This window comes from Pongo pygmaeus, chromosome 2 (assembly GCF_028885625.2).
Source record: "Pongo pygmaeus isolate AG05252 chromosome 2, NHGRI_mPonPyg2-v2.0_pri, whole genome shotgun sequence".
NCBI classification, from domain to species: Eukaryota; Metazoa; Chordata; class Mammalia; order Primates; family Hominidae; genus Pongo; species Pongo pygmaeus.
In genome coordinates, this window is record NC_085930.1 from 67,421,962 (window position 1) to 67,448,497 (window position 26,536).

At 51.8% G+C, this 26,536-nt stretch overlaps 1 protein-coding gene across 17 annotated transcripts in view; it reads left to right on the forward strand.

Moving 5' to 3' along the window:
• The window catches only part of ATP2B2 (ATPase plasma membrane Ca2+ transporting 2), a 388,403-nt gene that overhangs the window by 235,099 nt on the left and 126,768 nt on the right, over positions 1 to 26,536 (forward strand). For all 17 annotated transcript variants that reach the window (XM_054481331.2, XM_054481334.2, XM_054481347.2 and 14 more), the window contains one exon: positions 21,990 to 22,507. In XM_054481331.2, the coding sequence (XP_054337306.1) occupies positions 22,309 to 22,507 (199 nt within the window). In that variant the 5' untranslated portion in view covers positions 21,990 to 22,308. The remainder of the gene's footprint in view (positions 1 to 21,989; positions 22,508 to 26,536) is intronic.

A 26,536-nucleotide genomic window follows, 5' to 3' on the forward strand; every position in this document is an offset into this window, starting at 1 on the left:
GTTCCTGCGACCTTGGAACAGTCCTTGCCCTGCCCCGCAGCGTCCCCCCAGCAAGAGGTCTGGGCAGTCAGTGCAGACACCACACACACAGGCCCTCTCTCCCCTGGCACATGGGTCACTGGGCTCTCCTGAGACCCAACTCATCTTTGCATTTGGGCTTCTGAACCAGTGCCTTGACCAAAGACCAGCAGGTGGCAAGAGGGCAGGCTCAGAGCTTGGCCACTGCCCTCACTCCTGCTTCCGGGCCTCCCGGCTCCCATCTTCCTGCTTCAGTCTCTGTGTCTTGGCTTCATTTCCTCTGTGTCTTTCTCTGTCTCTGCGTCCCTCCCTTTCCCTCCCTTCTTAGGTCTTGATGTATCTCTTTTTTAAAAAAAATTATTATTAATTTTTTTAAATTAATCATAATTGTATACATTTATGGGGGACAATATGATGCTTTGATATATACACACACACACAATGTGGCATGATCAAATCACACTAATTAACATATTCGTCACCTTCCTTGCCTATCATTTTTTAAGGTAATATCAATTTCTCTTTTGAAGTCAGTCTCTGTTTCTCTCCCCTCTCCCTCTTCCGCCTCCTTTCCTCCCCCCCTCTCCTCCCACTCCTAGCTTCTCAAGTTCTTCTCTGCCTGACTGTGTCTTTCTCTCCTTTCTCTTTCCCCTCCTCCCCTACCCTCCCTCTGCTCAACTCCCTCCAGTAAGAGGCTTCCTAGAACACACACACACATCTGCACACGCACACACACACACACAGGTTTCCTGAACCCCTTTGAAAACCAAAGTCCAAGCTGTAGCCTCCCGTGGCCTGGAACACTGGGAAGAGGGTGGGATTGGACCGGAGGGGTGTGTGCTGAGGCTAATGGTGGGGAGGGGTGCTCCTGCACCCTGGTCTTCACCCCCACCCTCACAGCCAGTTGCTGGAGACACTGTGCTGGGGGCAGGGAGGAGCCTTCTGAGCGGGTTCTCTGCTGCATGTGGCTTGCTGTGCTTCCCGGGCAAGTTGGACTGGGCAGGTCGGACTGCGGATCGGGTTATTGGGCCCATTCAGCAGAATTATAAATAGCAGCTTGTGCCTGGCCTGGCCCAGAGAACAACCAGGGCTGCCGCAGGGCCCCCCAGGCCCCCCGTTCTCCACCCCTCCAGCCATCGCTCTGAGGCAAGGCCTGTTGTCCCCCGTGCTGTCAGTGGGTCCCAGGTCAGTAGCCGATGTGCTGTCGCCATGGCAACCTGCATGTCCCTGTCTCAGGTTACGAGACGTGGGGGTGGGGGAACTGAGGGACAGGTCCAGTGGCCTGGAATGAAAGGTCACTGCTCTGTGCTGGGGCTTGCTGACTCTCTTGGGGGCTGGGAAGTGGGGTCCTGTCCCCTGGAAATCTCACCATGCTGGAGGAAGCTGAGGCAGAGATGCCCCGAGGCCTGGCAGAGGGGCACAACCCCAGGACTCTGCCAGTGAACTTGGCACAGTGGGTCAGGCCCAGACCTTGAAGTCAGAGAGACGTAGGAAATCCTTCATCCTCACCTACTGCTTAGCTCATCCTGGGACCACCATTTAACCCTCTGAGCCCAGCATCCTCCTCACCCCCTGCCCCAGTGTTACAGAGGAGATCAAAGTCAACCAGCTGGGAGGCAGGTCCCTCAGTCCTGTACTTAACTCATTAGTCCCTGGGGACAGCGTGGCTCAGGGTGAAGCTCACAGGCTTTGGAGTCACACTGGCCTGGGTTCAGATCTGACCTCTGCCATTCACCAGCTAGGTGATCTTAAGTAGGTTGCTCAATCTCTCTGACCCTCAGTTTCCCCATCTATATAATGGGCATGAAAACAACACCTACACCTGTGCTGAGGGTGAGATGGGCAACAGTGGCAGAAGGTGCATAGCCCCGGGCCCTGAAGGTGGCAGCTATACTTGTCATTGTTGTCACTTTCCGAACTGCTATTTCTATTTCAACCTCCTCGTCAGAGACAGCCCTGTCTTCCTTGATAACTCCCTGGGTCACTTCAAGTGATTTGTTTTCCCTCCCAGGTCTGTTTTCCCATCTGCAAAATGACCACAGGACCACTCAGGCCCTGCCCAGCGCTGAGATCTGCCTATCTTAAGCAGCCCCCACGGGGGCTGCGCTGTTCTATTATTATATACTGACACCCTCACCTGCCTGGGTCTGGGCTCCTGAAATCTGAGCTTGGTGTGAGTGACATCCTGCGTGGTTGCCAGGCAACCAAGGCGTGAGCTGGGAGGCTTGGGTGTCAGGGTGTCCATCAGCAGTCCTCTCCCCAAAAGCTTGAGGGAGCAAGAGGGCTCAGGGCAGATCCTTGCCTGGCTAGCCCAGGAAGGACTGCCCCTCCTCTCATACCTGCTCAAGTCTACCCTCTCTTGGAACCCACTTTCTCAGGGTGAAAGGGGCTGCTGGCCTGGGATATTTTTGTAGTTGGAGCACATGGTCAGGCTCAGAGAGAGAGAGAAACTGGAGCCTCCTTGTACTGCTATCTGATACAGCTGCTGTCACCATCACCCTCTTCCTGGAAGTCTGCAGCCTAAGTGTGCCCAAAAGCATGGAGAATTCCCTGACCCCCTCAGGGGGCCTGATGCTGGCTTCTGGATCTTCCAGGGCTCTTTGCACAGGCCTTGAGCCACACTTAACAAATCGTATCACCCTTATATTTACCTAGCCTCCCTGCATGACCTCTTGTATTTTCATTCCTTCACCTAACAAATGCTGTATTGAGTATCCATCCCAGCTCTGCTGTGTTCTGAGTGACCTTGGGCAAGTTACTTACCTTGGTTTTCTTTTCTATAAAATGGGGATAATAAGAATACCTGTCTCATAGAGTTGTGATGTGGATCGGATGAGATGACGTGTAGAAAGTGCCTCTTGCAGGGCTTGGCACATAGAGAATGCTCCATAAATGTTAGCTTATTATCATTAATTTTATTCAGTTGTTATGTGCAGGCCCCATGCCAAGTTAGGAGGGAGCAGTACCAGGCTTTCTGAGGACAAGGGCTGTGTCTGGTTCCTCTCCATCCACACTGCATTACACATTGAAGTCGATCCACAGCAAAAGTTTGTGAGATAAGTGGAAATAAGAAATGAACGATTTCCCCTGAAATTCATTACTCAGCTCATGTGGAGATGTTAGCTTTGAACACCTTTTATAGCTCCAGGTATTCCTCAGGCTCTCTTAACGGCTGCATCATCCACAAAACTACTGAAATGTGTTTGAAATCTCTTTGTCAGTTTTCAGTCTCTGCCCTTTGATTGGGGTGGGGTGGAGCAAGTGGGCCCATGAGTACGTCAGGCCGACTTAAATGGCAAGGCAGACAGATGGCAGAGGGAGCAGGACTTGGCACTGATAGGAACCCAAGACGAGACCTGCCTTTCATTTCACTCCTTCAGCGCCTCACTGGCCTCACCCTGGTCCCAGCACCGTCTGAGTGACCTGTGTCAAGCAGGTGACTTGTCCCCTTGGAGCCCCAGACCCCTAATCTGTAAAATGGGCACCTTGCTCCCACTTTCCAGGGTTACAGGTGAGACAAAGGAGGCTGCACTGTGATGAACTCCCTCAAATAACAGTAATTATTTATAACAAGATAACAGTGCTGTAGGAGAGGCTGGGCTGGTGGCCGCTCCTCCCTGGGGTCTGCCATGCGTCAGCAAATCAACATTGGGTGGCCGCCAGCCCTCTGGCCCAGGGCTGTTCCTAACAGCAGGTGATGCGGCCAGGCTGATGGTGCCAAAATTTCATCCTTGACTTCTTCCAAACAGGAAGGGGCTGCCATCTGCTTACCGCCCCTCACACCCAGCCCACTGGGCCAGCCATGGCCCCTGCACCGTGCCCCACTAAGGGCCCTGGCCTTGCACCTGTCAGCCCCACCAGGGGTTCCCTTAGTGGATGCTGAAGCTGGGGGTACCCTGAAAGCATCCTCCTGTCTGTCTCACAGCCCACATGGACACTGGGCGGACAGGAGGGGAGCAGGGTGGCCCTGTCTTTCCATCTCCCCCAGAACCCCACCTCCCACTTCCCTGGCATCTCCACCAAGGGGCAGCCCCGTTAGTGCTCCTTCCAGATCCAGGAGCCTATTGAGTGCCAAGGTCATGTGCACAGCCTTGGGACTCAGGGCCTAATGCAAATCCTGGTCAGGCCATTCCCTGGCTGTGTGACCTTGGCCAGTCATCCCACCTCCCTGAACCTCGGCTTAAATAAGGGTACCTTCCTGGGATCAGGGGAGAGTGGGATTATTGAGATACTGCCTGGGGAAAAGGTGGAGACAAGGAGCAGCAGGGGGTGGTTATAAAACTTTGCTGCTCTCGTGCCCATCTCTGTGACTGCCGCTGCTACTCCAATGCCATTACAACGCTGGCCATCTCCCCTCCAAAAATGTTACCTCATTTCCTCCGGTTCAGTAACGGTATCCTACCTGTAGGCTGGGGCTCGGTATACAGCAAGTGCCCAGTGCATGTTCTCTGCCTTTGTATTCAAACATAAGTGTGGAAGGAGGGGATGAGTCCTGACCCAGGAAATCTTGTTCTTTCCCAGCTTCTGGGGTCTAGCCACAAGTTTCCTTGGCCACTTTTCCACGTGCCCACTCAGCTAGCTTTTGTCATGTGCCAACTATATCTGCCAGGTGTGCTGGGAACTCAAAAGTGGTTGGACCCTAAAGGGCGTGAACGGTCAAGCCCCATGGAGGGATCAGCTGACTGCCTGGAGAGTGGGGTTAGCATAGGATTTACTCAGGAAGGGGCCCCTGGAGCGAGGCTCTGAAGGGTGAATAGGAGTCCACCAAGCAGAGAAGCAGAAGGCAGGGAATAGCCTGTGCTAAGGCATAACCAGTGGTCCACAAGGCAGCTCTGAGTTGGTTTTTTATTATTAAAACAAGAAAATTTCCCCATGTAGATGTTTCAGTGGCCAGAATATTACTCTGTCTGATCCAAGGACACAGATGTGCCCATCAAAGTAGAGGTTGAGGGTGTCATGACCAGAGAGGCCCCTTCCCTGGGCTCCAATCCAGTGTCAAAGACTTATCACAAGTCAGCATGTAAAAGTGTCTTAGAAGCCATCTAGCCCAACCTCTTTAGTTTTCAGGTGGGGAAACTGAGGCCAAAAAAGGGAAGAAGGTGGAGCAGGAACAGCTAATGGCAGACTTCATTACCAGGCTTGCCCAATGCCCATCCACTCATGGCAGGGGTGACCAGCCGTGGGGCTGCATGCTCTGCACATGATTGTGAGCTGCACGGTCACCCCTGGAGATGTCGCTGTCTCTGGGATGCAATGCAGGCCCCTGATGTCTCTAGCCTTAGTTTTCTTACTTGTGAAATGGAAATGGTCAATGGATCCTTTTGAGCTTAAAACTGAAAAGCATCTAATGAACACCATATAATTCCATTTTGTTGTTGCTGTCATTGGGTTCAGGTAAACCTGAATGGCAGATTTTCCTGAAAGCTAAAGTTATCTGTTGGCATGGTTTGGGAGTTCAGGGGCCACTTTGCAGACAGCTCCAGAGGCAGTGATGAGGTTTCTGCTATAGGTTAGCCTTTTATTCTCTTCTGGAGTCTTCATGGGTGCCCCCTTTTTTGCTACCCATCCACCTTCCAAACTGAGACACTAAGACCCCCACTCCGGGTAGTAAAACTGTTCGCCCTAATCGCTTCCTCACACCCCACCACACACACATAGTCTAGACAGAGTCTTATTTCCGAAATGCACATGCTTTCTGCACACCTTAACACCCAGCCCACTCAGACGTGTGCAGGTTAGCTTATACACAACCACACACATCCTGGCCTGCACAGACACGCATGTAGGCATGCACACATAGACATGAACTTCATTGGACAAGAGGGAGCAGGACTATTCTGTGCTGCACTGATAGTAGGTCATAAAGCACTCAGTAAATGTAAAACAACAAAAATTGTTAGCAGGAGGAAAATCTTAGCTCAACCTAAAAAGCTTTGTGACCACCAGCATTGACACAGATTATCCTGGACAGAGAGAGTGAACTCCCCGTCAAGGGGGGCATGCAAACACAAGCAGGACTTAACAGAGATGCTGCTGTAAAGGGCTTAGGCATCACAGGGATGTTGACCTTTGAGGTCCCTCCTGGTCTCTGGATTCAAGCAGGTTTGGGGAGTCAGGGCCTCTTCTGAGCTTTGTAAACACAGTTCCCTTTTGGTGGCCTCTGTTCTAGAAGTGCCTCTTCTTCCTGTGGTACCATCACAGTAAAGGACCTGGTGGTTAGGGACCAACTCAATGCAGGCCTGGTGCCATCAGGATCTGAGTCAGCCACTAGAGATGCACACACCCGCACACGCCCCCCAACCTAGCACCCATTTCATAGCAGGCCCAAACCTGGAGAGAGAAACAGAGGTGGCAGCTCCGGTCTTGTCAGTCCCTTATAACAAGGAGTCAGAAGTAATGAAGACCTGATTTGAATGTTACAAAGCAGGAGGTCTCAGGACTAAAATATCTACAGGGGCAGGGAGTAAGTATGGTGGGCTGGAGAAAGATCCTTTGACTTGGAGATTTGAACCTAGGTTCCAACCACATCTTAAACCCAAAACCTAAACTCTCCTAGATCATGTCTCACAGAGGACAGATCCTAGAGGCAGCATGACATGAGGCCTGGGATTCAGGAGAATTTTGAAATGCAGAAGGATGGTACTGGAGGAGCTGGGGCTGTGCCCCACTGGGAAAGAGGGAAGCAAACAGCACCTCCCACCCTTTCTCTGCCAAGTTGCCTGTCATCAGACCCAGGGCTTCAGAGAAAGGAGGCAACTGCAAGGCTGAGAAAGCAGAAGGGAGCAGAGCTTGGCAGGGCCAATGCTGATTGCTGGGGACAAGGAGAGGCCGCTGGACATGAATTCCTGCCGAGTCTGAGGTTTGGGGTCTCCTGGAGCCTTGAAAGCACTTTGGCACTTGAGCTCTTAAATGTTCTGGCTGAGGGATCTGGGCAGGATTTGAACCTGCTTGAGAAGCTGAAGGAGTCACACCAGGGCTCAGGGGAGAGGAGGCTTGGGGCTGGTTCTTGGCAAGTCATGAGGACAGGATATCTTCAAGTTATCCCTTAGGCCTCCCCAGGCCAGCCCAAGATTGGAGAAGGGCCTGGCACTCAGGGAAAATGTGGCCCAAGGATGAAGGTGGGACACATTCCTGCAGCATCCATCCCTGGAGTAGAGGTAGGTGGCAGGCTTAGGAAGGTGAGTCCTCTGACTGACCTTGGGCCTGAGCCCAGCTCTGCCACCACCTGCTCCATGGCCTTGTGCCAGAGCCTTCCACCTCAGGGCCTCCATTTCCCCATCTAGAAATCACTGTCATCCCAGTTTCTAGTTTCTCTTTCTGGCTAGGCTCTGGGCTGAGCCCTGTGCCCTGCATTAACTCACATTTTCCTCCCAACAACCCTGGGAGGGAGGGGCTGTGATTGTCTCCATTTCAGAGAAGTGACAACTAAGGCCAGAGAACGACTTAAGTGGTTTCCATAGAAGGTAGAGGCTTCTGGGGATGGAGGAAATTCCCAGGAGGAGACGGCACTGGGGGTTGCAGATCTAGGGACCCTGAGATGGAGAAGGTAGTAACAGGCAGAGAAGAGAGGAGAGGGCATTCCAGGTAGCGATCTTGGTCATGCCATGGTGTGGAGCTAGGGCTGCTGTGGGGGCCATAGACTGTGGAAATGGAGGGAGCCAAGCTATACCCTGCCTTGTCCTGGCTTGCTTTTATTTGGGGGGCTTGGAGCCTCAGCATCAAGCCCTTGGCTCTGTGCAGCTTCATCAAGGCTAGGGTCCCCTGGGCCCGCGTCCCCTGGGAGGCTGCATTCGCATCTGTCCCCGCGCAGATGGCTGGTGAGCACAGCTAGCAGCCCCCACCCCCACCCGCACCCCCTTCTGTCGCGAGGACTCGGCTGCGCTGGGGAGTGTGGTGCGGCGTTATTTTTAGAAGTGGCACCATCTGTTCAAGGTGCCGGGTGGATTCTGTTCGTCTCCTCAGTGGCCAGGGACAGCCATGCCAAGTCAGGGGAAGAGCTACAGAGCTAGTCAGGCCCCCCATGGTCACACTTCGGCCAGGATGGTCACTAATCAGCATGCACACAGGCCATGGGGTTCCAGGGTCTGGGGTCTGGGGTCTGGGGCTTGAGGCTGCCAGTGGGGCAGCTCTGGTGCCAGGAGAGCGGATGCAGAGGATGAGTTTGAGGTAGGCGGTGGCATGTGCCCCCGCACACCCCACCTGGTCCCTGGGACTGGGCCCAAGGGCTGCCTCCTGGCAGATTCAGAGTGTCCTGGCCCTGACCTCCAGGTTTCAGGGACGAATGGAGAATAGGCAAAGGAGAAATGTACAAAGGCTGGACCATAAGGATCCTCAGTGGGACCCAGCACTGGGTGTGGCAGAAGACATGGGCCTGGCCAGGGTAGCCCAGAGGACTAGGACATCTCCCCACTCTTGACCCACATGCTCCAATGTGTTCCACTGCCTGAGGGGCCACTGTGTAACACTGTGATCCAGAGCAGGAGCTCTGAAAGCAGCCTGCCTGGGCTCCAATCCAACAATTATGTGACCCCGCGCAATCTCTTTAACCTTGCAAAGCCTCCATTTGCTCATCTGTGAAAGGGGATACAAATAGAAGCTCCTTCCTGGGGTTCATATGTGGATTTGCTGGTTTGATGCCTATAAAGTGTGGCACGTGTCCGGCCCTCAGCAAGGATGCATTTGGCATAAGTTATTCCTACCATCTGGTTGGCCAGTTTCTGCTTTGAAAGGCAGGCATCACCCTAATATTCCTCGCTTCCAGTGTCATTCCATAGTCCAACTGCTTTCTCGGTCATGGAACCAGACCTGGTGGAGGCCCGTTCTGTGCTGGGGACTGGAGAGGCCCTGTTCCTGGGGAGCTCAGGGCCTAGCTGGGGAAGCAAGCTGGCAAAACCCACCCCAAGGCAGCGGGTGGAGGGTCAAGGTATGGATTTAAGGAGTGAGTCACATGTGACAGGCTGGCAGAGGGAAGAGAGTTGGAATTTGGAGCAGAGGAATTGGAGAGAACTTCACAGAGAAGTTGGCATGAGGACTAGATCTTGGAGAGTGAGGTTTGGATTAATGGAAAAGCAGGTGGTAGACCATTCTGGATCCAAGAAACATATATGCAAAAGTTGGAAGGCAGGAACTTGCATTAGTTGTTCAGAAAATGGCAAGGACCATAAGGTCCCTCAGTGGGACCCAACACTGGGTGTTAACTTAGACCAGACCCCAGAGAGGCCAACTCAGACCCCAAGGAGGCTGGCTCAGACCCCAGAGAGGCCAGCTCAGAGCCAATCAGGTGGGATGCGGGAAGCTGTAGTCATGAATATGTTTTCTTAAATAGGCACTGGTAGCCAGTGAAAATTTTTAATCCAGAGACAGCCATGCTCAAATCCAAAAGGCAGCATAATGTGGCAGCTTCAGAGTCAGAAAAGCCCAGTTCTACTCCCAGATCTGCCACTCCTCAGTAGCTGTGTGAGCTTGAGCGTAATGTTATTTTACCTCTCTGAGCCTCAGTCTCCTCATCTGTAAAATATGCATAATAATACCTACCTCATGGGGTTGTTGAGGGATAAGGTATGAGCAGAGCCTCACACAGCCTCTGACATGCAGAAGCCACTCTGTAAATGGCAGTCACTGTCAGCTTCACTCTGGGGTCAGTGAAGGAGGGTGTAAGGCTAGAGAGCCAGGGGGCCGAGGGGCTGTGGATGAGGAGCCTAAACCAGAGTCAGGAGCCTGGGGAGGCGAGGAAGAGGAGTTAGGCTGAGCCTTTATGCTGCTGCTTCCTGGGTCTGGTCACCGGACTGGACATGAGGGAAGGATTAGAGTCAAGAGTGGCCCAGATAGTGCTATGGATGCCCTTAGTAACACAAGGGTCACAAAAGAATGAAGAGACTTAGGAGAGCCTGAGGGCCTGGAGGACCTTCGGAGGGGACATTTGGCAGCCACAGGAAGGTCGGTTCTGGAGCTTGGGAGAAAGGCCATGGTGGAAAGGTCGGTCTGGGAACCACCCATGTTAGGGTGAAAGTTGATGCCAGATGGGTGGCATTGCCCAGGAAGAGGCAAGGCATTAAGAGGGCAGGACCATGGGGAAACCTACCGTTACCCCAAAACAGAGAAGCCATGGAGGCCTGGGCAGACATGGTCAGAGAAGCACAGGAGAGTGGGAAGAAGGAAGGGAGGTGCCATCAGCCGTGGGCAGGGACGTGAAAACTGAAAAGGGCCCTGGAGTTTGCCAGTGGGGGTCCTCACCAGAAGCCACCCAAGGGCCTGGCCTACCAGGAGGTGGCATTTGGATGGTTAGGGCCAGGGAATTGGAGATTATTTTGAGCCACAGACTGAGTCACAAAAGCAAGGCAGGACTTTAGAACCCAAAACCAGGAAAGTGTGGGCTACAAGAGGAAGGAAGCCTAGAGAAGGAGGAACAGGAACCCCAAAGCACGAGGACAGGAGTTCTGCTCATTTAAAATTCACAGCCCCCACCATCCGCTCATTCATCTCTGCAGGGTGGGGGCTGCAGACCTGTGTTTTAACCAGCCCTCAAGTGATGCCAACATAGGTAGCCCTCAGGGAACCACTTTGAGAAGCCCTGTTCTGGGGTCCTTGAGCTGCACCCAGAGAAGACTTTATCAGGAGAGGAAGGAGAGAACACCTTTACCATGAGGGAGGGTGCAGACCCAAGTGCAAACCTCTGCTTATCCCCACGTGCTCTCAGCTGCTCCTCTGGCTTCCTGGCCTTTTGATTTTCCTCCTTCAGATCTGAGGCCAAGTCAGTAGCCTCACAGAGATCTCTGGCTTTCTGCCAAGGAGACTCTGGGTAGAGATAACCCAGGCTCAAGTGTGGAAGATGAGTGCACAGTCACCAAACCAGGGGCACCTCTGCTTTAGCCTAGAAGAAGTAGAACAGTGTCTGGCCACAGTAGTGAGAAATAGAAGCTAAAAGACACTTCCACCCATGCACATATGCAAATCCCTGCTGGTACCTGCATCATTCTCAGTTCCGCACTCCTTTGAATCCAAGAGTCCTACTTTCTGCTGTTTTAATCTCTTTCTCAATATAGCTAGATTTCCTAGCATCTGCATTCTTGGAACACATAGAAAGACTTTCCTCCAAGCCTTAGCTTCCTGTTTCTCTGATCTGGACCCCAAAGGACTCACTCAACTATCCAAAAGTAATCTCCCAACTTAGACACATCCCCTGGCACCTCTGTGAGTGAGTTTTTCCTCCCTCACCCCATGGAGGAAATAATTTACTAAGCTCAGTCAGACTGAGACGCTACCACTTAAATATGCTCCCAATTCTGGCAGAAACCAGAGGGAAAGGACCACGCACAGTGCAAAAGAATGAATCAGTAATGGAATCTCTGGCATCAGTGGCAGATGGCACTGATGGACTGAGGTGGGTCCTCAGTGCATGCACTTCAGTGACCCTGAGTCACCTTTTATACAGTATCATTTTGTTAGCTCAGTCCTGCCCCCTCAAAGCCTAAAAAACAGGCTTTGAGCATCAGCACTAAAATATGGGGTCAGCTCCCCATGCTTGCTCACAGAACTCATGGAAAAGGCCCAGTCCCTTTCCCAGCGCCTACACCCAGCACCCTAGGTGTTGGAAGGGGGTTGCACCTTTGCCTTGGCTTTCCCAACCCCACTCTTCGTTGGTCAGCATTGTTGTCCTGGAGAGTTCCTAGGGGCACTTAATAACATCCTGCTCTGTGTCAGCACCTCAGTGTGTGGACAGCTCCTTCACATGTTGTCCTTAACGCCCACCTCCACCTCCCTAATCAGCACTGTGCCCTTGAGGACAGCTCCCAGGGGAGCCAGTTCCCCACTGCCAGCTTTGTCGTCCCCAGGGGTACTGTCTTTCAGCACCAGGACCACGTGGGCAGCTCTCACTCCCAGCCTAGGTTGGTCAACCTGCTGGGGAGAGAGGGGGCCTGTGGTTATCAGGTTTCCTGACCTCAGCTACCCAATCCCTCCCCAGCACCCACCTCTGTCCATCTATCAGCACTTCATTCCCAGAGACAGCTCCCTAGGCCCCAGCCCTCCATGGTCAGAGGTGAAGCCTGAGGCCTCACCAACCAGCCAGTGACCTGTTGTGTGGTCAGAACACTGACCGCAGAAGAACCCTGTGCCTCACTGTAGAAACCAGAAAGGAAAAACGGCAAGGAAATTAGTCCGCTGGACAGAAGGGTGTGAGCCTAGGTTGCTGTTAAGAGTGCCTGTGTGTGAGAGAGGGCTGGCCCTGCCACCCCTTAACCGTAAGACCTTACACCAATCACTGCACACTCAGTCTGTCTTCTCTTGTATAAATGGCGGGGCTAGAGTACCAGTGCAAAGCATTGTTGTGAAGGATTAAACAAGCTAAGTGTATAAAGCAGTGCTGAGCACATAGCAGGAATGATGTTGGTGTTGCTGTTATCATTTTTTGTTCTTCTTCCAAGCCTCTGCTTGTAATCCACAGGGACGGAGCAGACAGTGGGAGAGAATGAGGGGGATGAGGGCAGAAGAGGACAGTGTCATGTTGGCCAGTTAGGCCAGTTAGGACCTGGAGGCTGGAGGCAGCCAGTGCTGCAAAGAAGACCTCAAGAAGTTCAGTGCAGCAGTAGGGAAAGAGTTGGGCAGTGCAAGAGAGGATGCTGGGATGTGGCTGAGGCATTTGGCTGAAACCAGAGTGCAATGTCCAGAGCCGCTGGCCCATCCCAGGCAGGGCCACCATCCCCAGCATTCCCACTGCATGTTCCCTCTCTTGCAGCCCAAAGTGAAGCTTCCCCAACACTTTTCTGCCTCAAACAGGCTATCTTGCCTGGATCTGCTAGTGACTTTACTGTTTTAGCCTCATTAGAAACCCCACAAATATTTTTTAAGGAAATTATTTCTAAACATGGAGCACATAAAAGGTACAAATTTTGGAAGGCAGGCACTGCAGTTAGAAGCCCAAGGGTGGGCAGTGGATGTCACAGGCAGAAGGTGAATTCCGGTCAGGTCATGCCTCCCTGATTCTAGGGCATTTCTGCTTCCTTCGGCCTCCAGCCAAGCACGACTTGACCTGCAACTGGGATGTCCCTTTCTGCTAGACACAAGGCAGCAGCAGGGAAGCCCTGGGAACTGTGCATGACCCAAGAAGCAAGGATCCTTGAGGATGGGGCTAAAATAGCCCTTCAACACTGAGCTTCTGTCCAGATTGCACCCTTATTTTACAGAAGAGGAAACTGAGGCAGGAAAGGCCATAGTGCAAGTTGTTGAAGGACAAGGGGATGCAAAGGAAAGGCAGAGGCTTTGGACGGAGAAGACATATTGAAACTATGCCAAGTCCTACCCATATGGCCATGGCCATTGTGGCCCCTCTGAGCCCCAGCTTCCTTGCCTATAAAGTGGGGACGGCAACACCACACAGCCCATGGAAGGCACTTGCTAAGCAATTGCTGTTCATCATAGTCATCACACCAAGATCAAAACTGAGTGGATCTGATTCCCAGGAAAAACCCGAACCAAAAGTTGTGCAGAAATCACTTGACCCAGCCTGCACATCCTGACCATGGGGTTGAGGTTATTTGGGGGCTCTGTGTGGCAGAGTGAGCAGACGTTAAACAGCAGGAAAGAGGATCTGAGCATCTCTCTTGCTCCCCTCATAGTTCCAGTGCCGGGCCTGTGATGCAGCTCATTAGTTTTATTGGGTAGGTGGATGAACAGATGGATGGAGAGATTGATGGATTGACAGATGGACAGACAGCTAATGGTCAAGCAGACAGATGGAAGGATGGACGAACGGATGGATAGACGGATGGATGACTGGATGGATGGATGAGCAGAAATGGAAGGTTTTTCCTGCCATCTAACATTGGCAGCTCCTCTGAGAACAGAGGACAGTGGAGCGAGTTGACCCTGGTAGGAAGGTAAGGGCTGGACCTCCCCTTCCTCAGGCCAGGCATGAGGGTGAGAAGCTCCACAGGAAGCCCTGGATCTCTCTCACTGCCTGCCCTTTAGACCTACTTCTGCCACCTGTGCCTTCAAGGCTGATGCAAGGCGGTTTCTTTGGGATTTTTTTTAGATTTTCCTTTTCTGGTTAACAGAATAGAGTTGTCTAAAAATAGCACTAAATTTGCTTCTGAGGTATTCATTTTCAGTTCCCTTCCTCTTTCCCTGTTCTCTCTCCTCAACTGTGAGAATTTGTGAGATTGTCTTCTTCAGCTTTGAGCACATGCACACACAGACATTCACACATCATGGGGCTTGCACACCCAGAGACAGGTGTGGCACAGATATCTTGGGCTCGCTCTCTCTCTCTCACACATGCACACACACACACACTCATGCTGACATGCTCCAATAGACCTGTGTGGCACACCTTGTACTTTGGGGTCACTCACACCAACCACACATCCACTGATGCATCACAGAGACCCTCTTTCCCACACACAAAGCACAGTCACTTACAGGCCTACTCTAAGACCAGCATTTGCACACTTCTTCTGACACAGGTGTGCCCCCAGACCCTGTCCCACTCATACTAAGAAAACCACCATAATGCATTCCCACTGACCCTGCACACCCACACTCATCTTGCATATCTATACTAGCCCTGCACACTCACACTAACCCTACACCCACATATGCCTTGTACGCCCATACACCCTACACTCCCACACTCAACCTCCACAGTCACACTAGCCCTGCACACTCACACTGGTCTAACACACCCACACTCACCCCGCACACCCACACTCACACTCACCCTACAGACACACTGATCTAGCACACTCACATTGGCATGCCTGCTTACATCCACACTCGCCATCAGGCTCTCCCTCCTTACACACACGTGCAGAGGAAATTGCCTCCCCCAGAGAGGATATCTAAGAGAATGGCTGAGGCTCTCTGGGTGAGGACAAGGGAGGAGCTGTCAGCCCTCCACCCACAACTGCAGGCTGAGTTCACCTGTTTCCTTGGGTTCAGCACAGAGGAAGAGGGTTCCCCATCACTGGGGCAGTGGGGCCCCTACAGAAAGGCCAGAATTTGCAACCAGGAGAGGAAAGCAAACATCCTACCTCATGGGAACTATAAGTAGTTCATCAAGACCAGAACAGAAGGGAAACTAGCCTTGTTTGCTGTGCCAACAAGCTGGAGGCCTCCCCAGCCACCTGAGAGGTGACAAGGAGCCTGGTGGGCATGGGAAAGTCAGAGCTGAGTTCCCTTTGAAATATGGCACTATGGGGTACACGCTGGTCTGGGAGCGATTGGAGGCAGGGAGTAAGTTAAATTATCATAGAAGAGTCACCATTTAACAAGTGTTTCCTCGTTGCCAGAAACTGTGCTAGCTCTATCTCAATCCTTACAAAACCCTGTGAGGTAGGCTGTGGGGTTGTCTCCATGTTGGGGAGGGTAAACCAAGGCACAGAGGATTAAGAGCCCTGCCCAAGTCACATAACTAGTAACTGGCAGAGCTAGGCTTCCATCACTGGGGATCTTCAAACTGGACTTGTGCCCCACATCAGTCATTGATGATTCAATGGAAAAGTGACCTTAAAAATACATATTAAGGTGGCACTTAAATTCAGCATGTCTTAAAACAGAAGAATTTGGCGTCCAGAAGTTATTTTTAGCACATAATTCATGTACGACTGTCCCAGCTACCATCCTTCAGTTAGGATTTGAAAAGCTGTTGGTTTGGGGATTTGTTTTGTTTATTTTTTTATTCTTCCTTCGAAAGATAGATTCCTTCTCTGCTAAATTAACTCCACAAACAAAAAAATATTGCTCCTTCCTCTCCCAGCCTCCCTTCTGGCAAAGACTTTTTATTAAGGCACCCCTAACCTATTCTTGAGTCATTGAAATGTAACAATACAGAGTAATTTAAATGCTAATAAGATGAAACTGAAATGCATAAATCCAATATTGTCAGAATGTTCTCCTGGATTCTGAAGGGCCTGGCACATTAGAGCCTGAAGGGACTCCAGAGAGCACTAATCCAATCCTTTCACTTCCCACATGGGGAAACTGAGGCCCAGAGAAGAAAGGGGCTTGCTCAGGGTCACACCTTTGGAGCTGGGAAAACAAGGAGGAGATTCTCACTGGGCTTTGGTCTCAGTTGGATGTGCGACCCCTAGTGTGTTGCTCAACCTCTTTAGGCCAGGTCTGGCTATATGCCCTGCCCAGGGCTGTGTGCCCATTGCTTAGGGCAGGGGTGCTCACCTGTGCAGTGTTGAGAGCTGACTGCAAGTGAACCTCATTGCAACCATGAGGGAGGAACATTTGCTAATAACTAGGAGGAGGGGAGCAGGGAGGACTCAAGGAAGCCAGTGTTTCATTTTCTGCTCTGGGCCAGGAGCTGGCTCTCATTGAGTCCTTGCAGCAGCCTGTAAGACAAACAGGGTCATCCCCACTTTACAGAGGAAGCCCAGCAAAGTTAGATGACTTCTCCAAGGTCACACAGTTCATTTAGTCTTTCAGCCATAGAGTGGTAGGTCACGTGATATTTGGATGAGGCAGCAAGGGCCTGAGAATCACAACCCCTGGTGGGGTTGTGGCTGAGGGAACAGCTACCTGTCCCAGCTTCACCCTCATGCTGATGCCTCATTACAAAGAGGGGAAACTGGGCAGTGGAGGGCAGTGCATGCATCTCAAAGAAAAACTATGACTGCTGATTTTGTTATCTTTCCTGACCCCCCCCAGAAAACTCTTAAGGTAGGCAAGGTAGGAATCACTAGCCCATCTTACAGATGAGCAAACTGAGGTCTGAGGACCTATCTAAAGTCACAGCTTCCATAGGCAGTAGACCGAACACCAAATATTTATTGAGTGCCTTCTGGATGCCAGACACTGCACTAGGTACAGAAGAGACATAGCAACTGCCCACGTGATGCTCTCAGAATCCTGGGGAAAGAAAACAGTTAAGCAGGCTCAGGCAATACAATGTGAAGTGTACTACAATGCCGGAGGCACCTAGGAGTCAGGAGCATTTATGCAGTCTAGGTGGTCAGGAAAGGCTTCCAAGGAAGGGACACTGAGGCTGAACAGGACAGCAGCTGTTAGGGAGGCAAAGGCCCAGGTAGTGAAGAGTGTTCTGAACAGACACATGGCACATCTGCAGGAGTCAGGCATCTGAGGTATTCTATGCAAACTATGGGGTCCTCAGTTCTGTCCGTCTGTGAAAAGATCATTTGTATAATGTCATACAAGTAGCTTTTGTGCTGGTGGACTTCACACTTTTCCAGCAAATCTTGCTGTCAGAGCAAGCACCAAAGTGGGCTCTACAGCTTGGAATGAAAAAACGAAATGCCCAGAAAAGGGGTGACCTCATGTTTGCACCCATGAGATGAAGCAGGGATAGGGAACAAGCCACATCAGAAGAGGTAGAGAAGGAAGTATGAGATCAGTTGCCTTCAGGGTGGAGTTCTGATTTTTAATTGATTTTGTTATCCCAGTGTTCTATCCCTCTATATTGGCTCACACTGTTTTCCTTCTGCACCTTTTACTAACAGACAGTTGTGTATTTCAGTTTCTTCATGATTCATCTTTTTTATTAAGTCCTTCTTTACCTGAAGAAAAAAAAAATCCCTACTTGGAGCTGAGAGGAAAGGCATTCCTGGTTACCCCGGGCCCATTCAGGTCTTCCTGCTCTGTGTGTCCACAGCACCTGGGGGTCCCCATGATGGCAAACCCTTCAAGTCATAGAAATCACTAATTTAGTTGTCTCTCTTCTTCACTGTGGGCTCGTAGAGGGCAGGGATCCTCTCTGGATTGTTCAGTGCCTGGCACTGTGTAGTACCCAAAATACAATCATTGAATGGATGGTTGGATGGGTAAGTGAATGGATGGATGGATGAGTGGATGGGTGGATGGGTGGATGCGTTGGTGGGTGGTGGGTGGGTGGATGAATGGATGGAAGGGTCGGTGAGTGAGCAGGTGGATGGATGGATGGATGAGTGGATGGGTGGGTAGATGGTTGGATGGACGGATGAATGAATGGAACGGTGGGTGAGTGGGCAGGTGGATGGGTGGCTGTGTGGATTGATGGGTGGGTGGGGGGATAGATGGTTGAAGATCATTTTTCATCTTATCACAGTAGTCATTAAAATCAACAGTAGCCCATTAACTCATGCCTACTGTTGTGATCACAGATATAATTGCTGCTAACGATTCTCATAGCTTGCTTGTACTGTCAAAGACGTAATTATCAGTGCCTGTAAGCCACACCGCAGGTAGCACGGGCACAGATAGAAAACAGCACCTCGGGTTTAGAAAGTCCCTTGTGGATTGCAAAGCACTTTCGTTCACATATGGCACTTCATTTAAGTGTCATAAGAACCTCATGAGGGAGATTCACCAGGGGAAGCAGAAAGCATCCTGATTAGGAGTGTGTCTCTGGACCCAGACTGCCTAGGTTCAAATCCCAGATCCACCACTCACTAATCATGTGATCTTGAGCAATTTACTTCATCTCTCTTGGCTTCAGTTTCCTCATATGTTCTAGGGATAATAAGGTCTCATAAAGTAGTTTTATGGATTGACAATAATAATCACAATAATTTGAGTGCTGACTATGTTCTGGGCTTGGTTCTAAGTATTTTAAATGAAATAACTCATTTAAGCCTCATAACATCTATGAGGTAGATACTCCTATTCCCCTCTGCTTTTTGTAAGATAATGAAATCAAAGTTAATTTCCTTCCCATTCAGCTGGGAGATGAAGGAGCCAGAATTTGACTCAGAATTAGTGGTTTCCAGAGCCCTACGCATAACGCCTTGCAGCGTCTCTGAGATAGATGTTTCTGTAAAACACTCAGAGTGCTTGGCACCTAATAAGCACTCAATAAATGCTTATCATGTGCCAGTCAGGCAATGTTATATATCAGTAGCCCCAAATTATAGATGCTGAAGCTAAGAGAATCCAGGCGACTAGCTCAGCATCACAGGTGATTTCTACTGCCAGTAAGTTTAGTGCAGATGTGGGTGGTAAATGTTCACCAGCTTTGCCTTCACCCAATCCAGGCTTGTTGCTTAAGCGCCAAGGACTGAGGCCTCCTGGGGCTCCAGGTCAATCGCAAGTTCCTTCTGGACAGAAGGTCTGCATCTCCTCATCTCAATTCTTGTCCCTGAGTAAGCAAAGCCTGTTCTGGAAAGTTCTTAGTCAAATCACCTCCCCAGCGCTCACCCCTCCAGCGGGGTTCAACCTTCCCCCAGCATGAGACCCATCTCTCCTACAAGCCCTAGCCACTGCATTGGCCTGAAGGACCCCTGACCTCATTTCCTTCCTTCTGCCCCAATTGTAGCCCATTTGCCTCACTCTATCCTTGTCTTACTCCTGCCATTTGGATTTTCTCTACCCAGCTTCCTGAACATACACCAAACACATTTACACTGAGCAGGCAGCAGGAAGAGCACTGCTTAATGTAAAAGCTCTCGCCCCATCCCTGCACGGACCTAGTGCCTCATCCAACCCTCAACAAGGGCCCACATGTTCTCAGAGGCCTCTCCTTGCCTCCTGTGGCTGGCCCTAGACTGGGGAGGGAGCTGTGTTGAGGCTCTGCACTAGCTTGTAGCAGGGGGAGGAGAGCATTCGGCCCAAACCCAAACGCCAACACTCCCCAGAGAGGTTCAGCATCCTAGACCAGGCCCCTACCAGGCCCTTCTTACAGGGTGATGGACAAGAATCCAAAGTCTAAGGTTGAAAAGATCTTCCACTCCCTGGCATCTCCCCACTGTGTGACCTTGGGCAAGTGACTTCACCCCTCTGAACCTCATTCTCTTGGTCTATAAAATGGAGATAATTCTAGTATCCACTTCACAGGGTTGTACAGAATGAGATAGTGTCTGTTTGCTTTTCATTCATTCATTTATTCATTTAACAATTGTTTACTAGGTAGCTACAAGGAGCCAAGTGCTTTTCTGGTCAATCTTATAGAATTTACCTTGGATGGATGATACAGAACTCATCCCACAGTGCCTGGTACATAGTAGATGCTTAAGAAATGGCAGGGGAGTATTGTTGTTTTTTTAATTCACATTCTTGGTCCCTGCCTCACCTGCTCCTCTGAGGAATACATTGTTGGGGTCAAAACTTATGGATTCTGTGGATGGTGTGTGTTCCATCCATGGCCAAGGAACATGGCTTCTCTTGAGTATTGTAGGTGGGAGCACCAAGCGTGCAGTTTCTTTGGTGTCTCATGTCTCTGTGTCTCTTCTTGAGGTATCACATCCATTTTATGTTCTATTCCATAAGAGACCTGTTAGTCCCAGTGTAAAAATAATCATCCTACTGCATCCCTGAGTAAAAGTGTCCCTTGTGTAAGACATTTAAGGTTTCTCCTGTGGCTCCAGCACCCTGTGACCCAAGACTGGGAAGCCCCAAATCCAGAAACACACTGGACTTGAATACGGTTTATAATCAGTTCTCAGTAAACTGGGAAGTAGTCAGGGGTGGGGGTAAGGAAGAGTGACTGTTTTGCCCCCAATTTACAGATGAGTGAACCAGGGCTCCAAAAACTGAAGGAACTTGCCCAGGGTCCCACAGCCAGGATCTGAACCCAAATCACTCCGATGCCAGATACTGTGTTCTTAGCGGCTGCCTGGCACGGTCCACCCACCCACCAGGGCTCTTCGAGACAAACGCGGGAGCACCCCCTAGGGGAAGGGGAGGAGCCTGGGGCTATGAGCCAGGAGACCATCTCCTTCTGCATTCCTCAGCACTCTCATTCCGTGTGGCTCTGGAAGAGTGCTTTTTCCCTCTCTGAGCTTCAAGTTCCTCGCTGGGAAAGTGACTTAGCCCTAGAATGCCTCCAGCTCTAAAATGTGTGAAAGACGAAAAGGTTATGAAGGAGATAAGGCAGGGGAGGAGTTGGAGCTGGGGAGGGGGTCAGTCCTGCCTTCCTTCTCTCACCCCTTCCCCTCACCGTCCTGGGCCCAGGATGGCCAGCTGTCCATGACTGCAGGGCGGGGCCGCTCCCTGTGCCAGACCCAGCCGAGCTCAGCTGGGGCCCTTTGTCACCCAACGCTTGCTGGGGCCTCAGCCTCCGGTGTTGGGTGTCAGGGTGGATTGGATTCTCTCCTGGCAGCCCCACAGATGCCGCACTCCTGTAAGGGTGGCCGGGCGGGCAGGGAGAAGCCAGAGCTCCCACCTCCTCCTGAGCTCCAGAGAGGGACGGGAAGCCGCTGTCCCTGGTGCTGGTCCATAGGGACCCCCCCATCCCCCTGCCAGGTGAGGGCTCCATGGACCTGAACTCATGCTGGGACCAAGCTCTGGGCTCAATGACATTCTTGTGACTGTGCATGAGCTGGCTTCTCTGGCCAGGCCGAGGGCCTCGATTAATACGGTGGGGGCCTGTGGGTGCAGGTGGGGGGCTTTCTCCCATCCCCATGCCTGTGAGACCTGAGTGGGGAGGGATGTGGGAGAAGAGGGTATTGGTGGACACAGGTGGCATGGATGGAGGGAGGATTTGTAGGGGCGGGGAACCATGTATTTAGGGGAGTGTGTCCCAGATTATTTGGGCATGGGGCATGTGTAAACATGTTAAGGATAGTGAGAGAAAGAGGGAAATGGAGTCTGGGTGCGCTCAGAGGGCCTGTGAGCACAGCAGTTCTTGAGGGAAAGGGGTGGGGAGGTTAAGTTGTATGGCTCAGAGCTGGTGCATGGGGCCTGGGTGTTGATGTGTGTGTGGCAGTGGCACAGGACACAAGGACATGCCAGAAGGTATGTGTCGGGGGACGTGTGTACACACAGGGTGTGTGCTGTGAAGCCAGTGTCTTCCATAGCACAACACATAAATAGGGAGTTAGAGTGTGTTGTGGGGCTATGCCTTGAGGGTGGTATATCTTGGAGTGCCTGGGTTGGCACTAGTAGCATTGGATTTACAGTGTGAGCTGGTGTGTTAGGGGGCATGTGTGTAGTCAGTGTTGTTTGGGTTGCTGTGTGTGTGCCTGGGGCCTTCCTGAGCACCTGTCCCATGTGGCCTCCAGTGCCTGGCCTTTGTCACTCACTCTGTGCTTGTCCCACAGGAGCCACCACCCCTGAACATGTAGATGCCAGTTCCAGGGAGCAGCATGGGCCCCACTGAATGGAGACTCCTGGGTCTACAGCCCTAAGCCCCTCCGGCCCCTGGACCTCGTCCCACACAGGGGGACACCCCTTGGAGCTCACCACCACTGTTACCAGCCCGCCTCGGCCACCCCCACCCCCCGGGACCCGGAGTCAGCCGCCTGGTGCCACAGCTGACCAGTGAGGGTGTGCTGAGGACAGCCACAAGCATCCATCACCCGGCAGCCTCTTGTCCAGCGCTGACCCTTGGGCCCAGCCCGAGCAGGGACCGCAGCAAACATGGGTGACATGACCAACAGCGACTTTTACTCCAAAAACCAAAGAAATGAGTCAAGCCATGGGGGCGAGTTCGGGTGCACAATGGAGGAGCTCCGCTCCCTCATGGAGCTGCGGGGCACTGAGGCTGTGGTCAAGATCAAGGAGACTTATGGGGACACCGAAGCCATCTGCCGGCGCCTCAAAACCTCACCTGTTGAAGGTAAGTGTTCAAGACTTGAACCCAGGGCTGCAGCCTAGGTGGCCACCATCTGAATTGGCCACAGGGGCCATATTCATAATATGTAACAGCAGGGATGTGTCAGAGAAAGGCTGAAATGCCAGAATGGCCATTGTAGTGCATTCTAGCTGAGTATCAGCCCCTCTGGATAGGCTGGGGAACAGGACTTCATCAGGGGTTGGGCATGACCCAAGCCACCTGCAGAGAGAATGGCAGGAAGAGAGCTGGGTCAAGACTGTGTTCTGGAGACAAGGAGCCCCACAGCCGCCGAGTGGCGAGTTCAACATTCTGATAATATGGGAGGCACTAGTCTCTGAGGCAGAGGCAGAAGGGCCACTGGGTACAACCAACATGGAACCTGCACCCAGGCCCAGGAGGGGCTTTTGCTTTCCCCGCTTAGCCCACAGTGGTTGGATTTGGGGTTCCAACCATGCAGGCCTGGTCCTTCCTTCCCCAGGCCCCAGGAATTCCCTAGTGAGGGCTTGAGTGTAGAACCATAGCACCACTAATGTGCAGCCAATCCCCTGCCACTGGGCTGGAATCAAGTCTGTCTCTAAAATCCAGACTCTGGTTGGGGATCGCTGGGGCTCTGGGGCATCACAGATCTAGAGTTGCTGGGCAGACAAAGCAGTAGGAAGATGGCTGTGATAGGAAGGGTGACAGATGTCCTTGTATGTCCTGCCCTGAAGGTGGAGTGGGGCTTTCTTGCAACTGCCAAAATTGAGCAGGCCTGGAATCTCTAGAGTGTGTTTCAGCTCCTGGGGGCTTTTCTGGAAGGGACCAAAGCTAGGTCCTCTGCCTCAAAACAGAGACAAGGGAAGTCAGCCCAGCTTGGGCACCAGACCTCATGGTTTGGGTTACCTGCCACAAGTTACCTTCAACTCACCGTGGAAAGGAAGCATTCCCTACGTTAACCCTACAGGCATGTGTGTGAGGCTCTGCACTGACACTCCCAACCTTGAATGTTTGTGCAAAGCTACACCGAGCCTCAGTTTTCTTCTCCTGGAAAATGGGCCAATGCCTACCTGACAATGCCTAGTGCATGGCTGGGCATACAGTAGGTGCTCAAAGTGGCAGCCATGATTATTCTAAGGAGAAGTGGATGTCAAGTCCTTCCCCAGATATCAACCACCACCTGGGAGGCCGGCAGCATCTGAACTGTTATCCTGCATGACAGAAGAGGAGACTGTCTCCTCTGTCCAGTCCTCTGAGCCCTGGGCCCTGCTGGACTCTAGCCCTGGCAGCATTTCCTGCAGGGCTTGCCTGGCAGTCCACTGGTCATGTGTGCCTACACTCCACTACACCCAGCAACTCCCAGCTATCTGTGTCCCTCTTTGTCTGCTCTCCTAGGTCAGAAAGAAAAGCTAAAACTGGTTCTTCTTCCCACATTGACTGTTCTCACTGACATTTTGCCCATGGCCTGAGCCCAGGCAGAAGTTTAGAAACACCTCTTCTCACTGGGTGCTATTTTTTTGTTTTGGCAGGAGGGTGGGAATAGAGAAAGTAACCTTTCCTCATAGTATGGTTCTGGCACGAGGCTTAAAAACAGCTGCTTGTGGCCCTAAGATGGGCATCAGCTTTGCTTGGAGACTTCTGGGTCCCAGCTTCTTGTAGTCACTTATCCCTGGCAGAATGGTCCATGCTCCCCTCCACCATCAGGTTGGCACACGAGGACTGCTGGCAGGCAGGGTTGTTCAAGTGGCCTTTCCCTGTTGATTGGGGACTGGGAGATTGCCTTGAATCAGGAATTCTTAAATGTTTCTCCACCCCAGTCCCAGGGGAGAAGCTGATGGGCACTGTGGCCCCTCTCTCAGAAAATCAGCCAACCACATGCAACAGGTGTGGCTCACACTATTTGTGGGTTTCTAGACCTCCCCAAAGCAGGGTTGTGGACCCTAGTTAAGAAAACCACCTACTACTCCCATCAGAAAGGCTCCCCAGAGCTGGGAAGTTGAGCAGCACATGGCCAAGTTCCAGCACCCTTGCAGGGCCATTTCTGGCTGGTTCCTGGGAGCCCACTCTGTACTGCTAGAGGGAGTATTGCCTAGCTGAGGCAGGAACCCTATCTGCTCTCTCTGTACATCCTGTGCCCAACCTGGTGCCTGGCACAGATGAGGACCCGGCAAAACCCCGAGACACAGCTACTAAGTCCCAGCCTAAGGTGGGGGAGCTCTCAGACAGCTGAGTAGCCCAAACTGCAGACAATCAAGACCAAGTGCAGCAAGGACCCCAGGATTCAGCACTAGTGAGGCTGGTGGGCTGTGAAGGTCAGGGAAGGCTTCGCGGAAGGGAAGGTGCCTGGACTTGGCTATGGAGGAAAGAGAAGGGAAAGCATGTAGTGTGGCCTACAGCAGCATTTCTTAGAGGGAATTCCACAGAATAACTGGTATGCTGCAAGAAGTGAGGCTTCAGGTGAAAAGTAAAGAACTCTGTTTTCCCATCTGTAAAATGGAAACAATAATGACATCTCTATTGCTCTGCCGCCTGCCAGCCGTGTGCCTTTGGGCCTTTTCGTCTGACTTCTCCGAGCCTTGGTCTCCTGGTCATTCATGAGAACCAAATGAGATCTCTGATGGGCAAGATCTCTGAGGAGAAGGAAAGCCCATCATAGGATTTCCTGGAACTCCTGCCACATTGGTCCCTAGAAGCATTTCCCAGGGGGCTGGGAGGTGCAAGGCTGGAAGAGATTTGGGGAGGGGCAGAAGAGCATAATGCCACAGACCCAAACTCGGGCATCCCGGGTTCAAATCCCAGCTTTGCCGCTTGCCTGCTGTGGGACTCTGGGCAAGTTACTCAAACTCTTTGTGCCCCCATTTCCTCATCTGTGAATCATGGATAGTAATAGTGACTACCTCACAGGGCTGGGGGAGGACAAAATGAAGTAGCTTAGAACAGTCCCTGACACACGGGTAGTTCTGTGTGGTAGGATTCAGCCCCAGTGACTAAACACCTCCATTTCCCCATGAATAAAATGGGCTGTGAATATTGAATAAAATCAGGTCAAGTGCCCAGCATCAAAGTGCTCAATAAATGTCAGCTCTTGTCATTGTTTTCATGATGAGTATCATCACTCGGAAAAAAGTGGGCACGTTCTCCAGAAAGGTTGGAATGGTGGCCAGTGTCCACACATGAGAAACACTTTGTACAAGGCTGTTATGCATCTCTATGACACGTGTTCCTGGAAATGGGTGCTGTTACCCCATTTTATGGAGGGGGATATGAGGGCTCGAGGTCACTGCCACAGTTCGGGTCAGAGCAGGCTCTGAACTCAGCCCCATGCTCAGACCTGAGCCAAGCACGGCCACCTGGGAAGAATCCTCTGGCGTCCACTGTAGGACAAGGCCTGAATAGGGTGGAGCCAAGGGACACTTCCTTTACTCTGTCTCATATGGAGCATTTGTCCCACCCTGCTTGGCCATCTTCTGATTTAGAGAAATCCTTGGCACAACCCCAGCCCCAGTTTAAAAGCTCCGTGGTCTGGGCTGTGCCAGCTGCAGACACAGGGACTCAGGTTGACCATTCCCGACACCCGCTACCCCTAATCTGCTGACGTGAGCAGGGAGCTGGCCTCTGAGTCACACTGCAGGAAATGCTCCAGGCCACGCATAAATTAGCCTTCCCATTCAAGTCCAGCTAATTTTAGGCAAAAAGATCTCTGAAAGTGACAAATGGGGTTTGAGGCCACGGGGAATCAGCGCTCACCCAGGGCACCGCTGGCAGCCAGCTCAGGGTGTGGCTCAGCTCCCACAGCCCAGCAGTACTGGATGTCCCACCTGGAGACCCTACTTTCGTGACACCTGTTGGGTAAACCTGCCCCCTTGTGAGGCTGTGAGGCCAAGGGCAGCCTCTACCCCCATCTAAGCTCCACTCCTTTCCTCTTCCACTATTGGTTCTGTTCCATTCTAATTAACGCCTTTATCTTCTTACCTCTACTGTTCCCTTTCCTTCCACACTGTTTCAGCCAAGGAAATTAAAATCCCAGAAACTGAGTTCCATTCCTGAGTGTCTTTC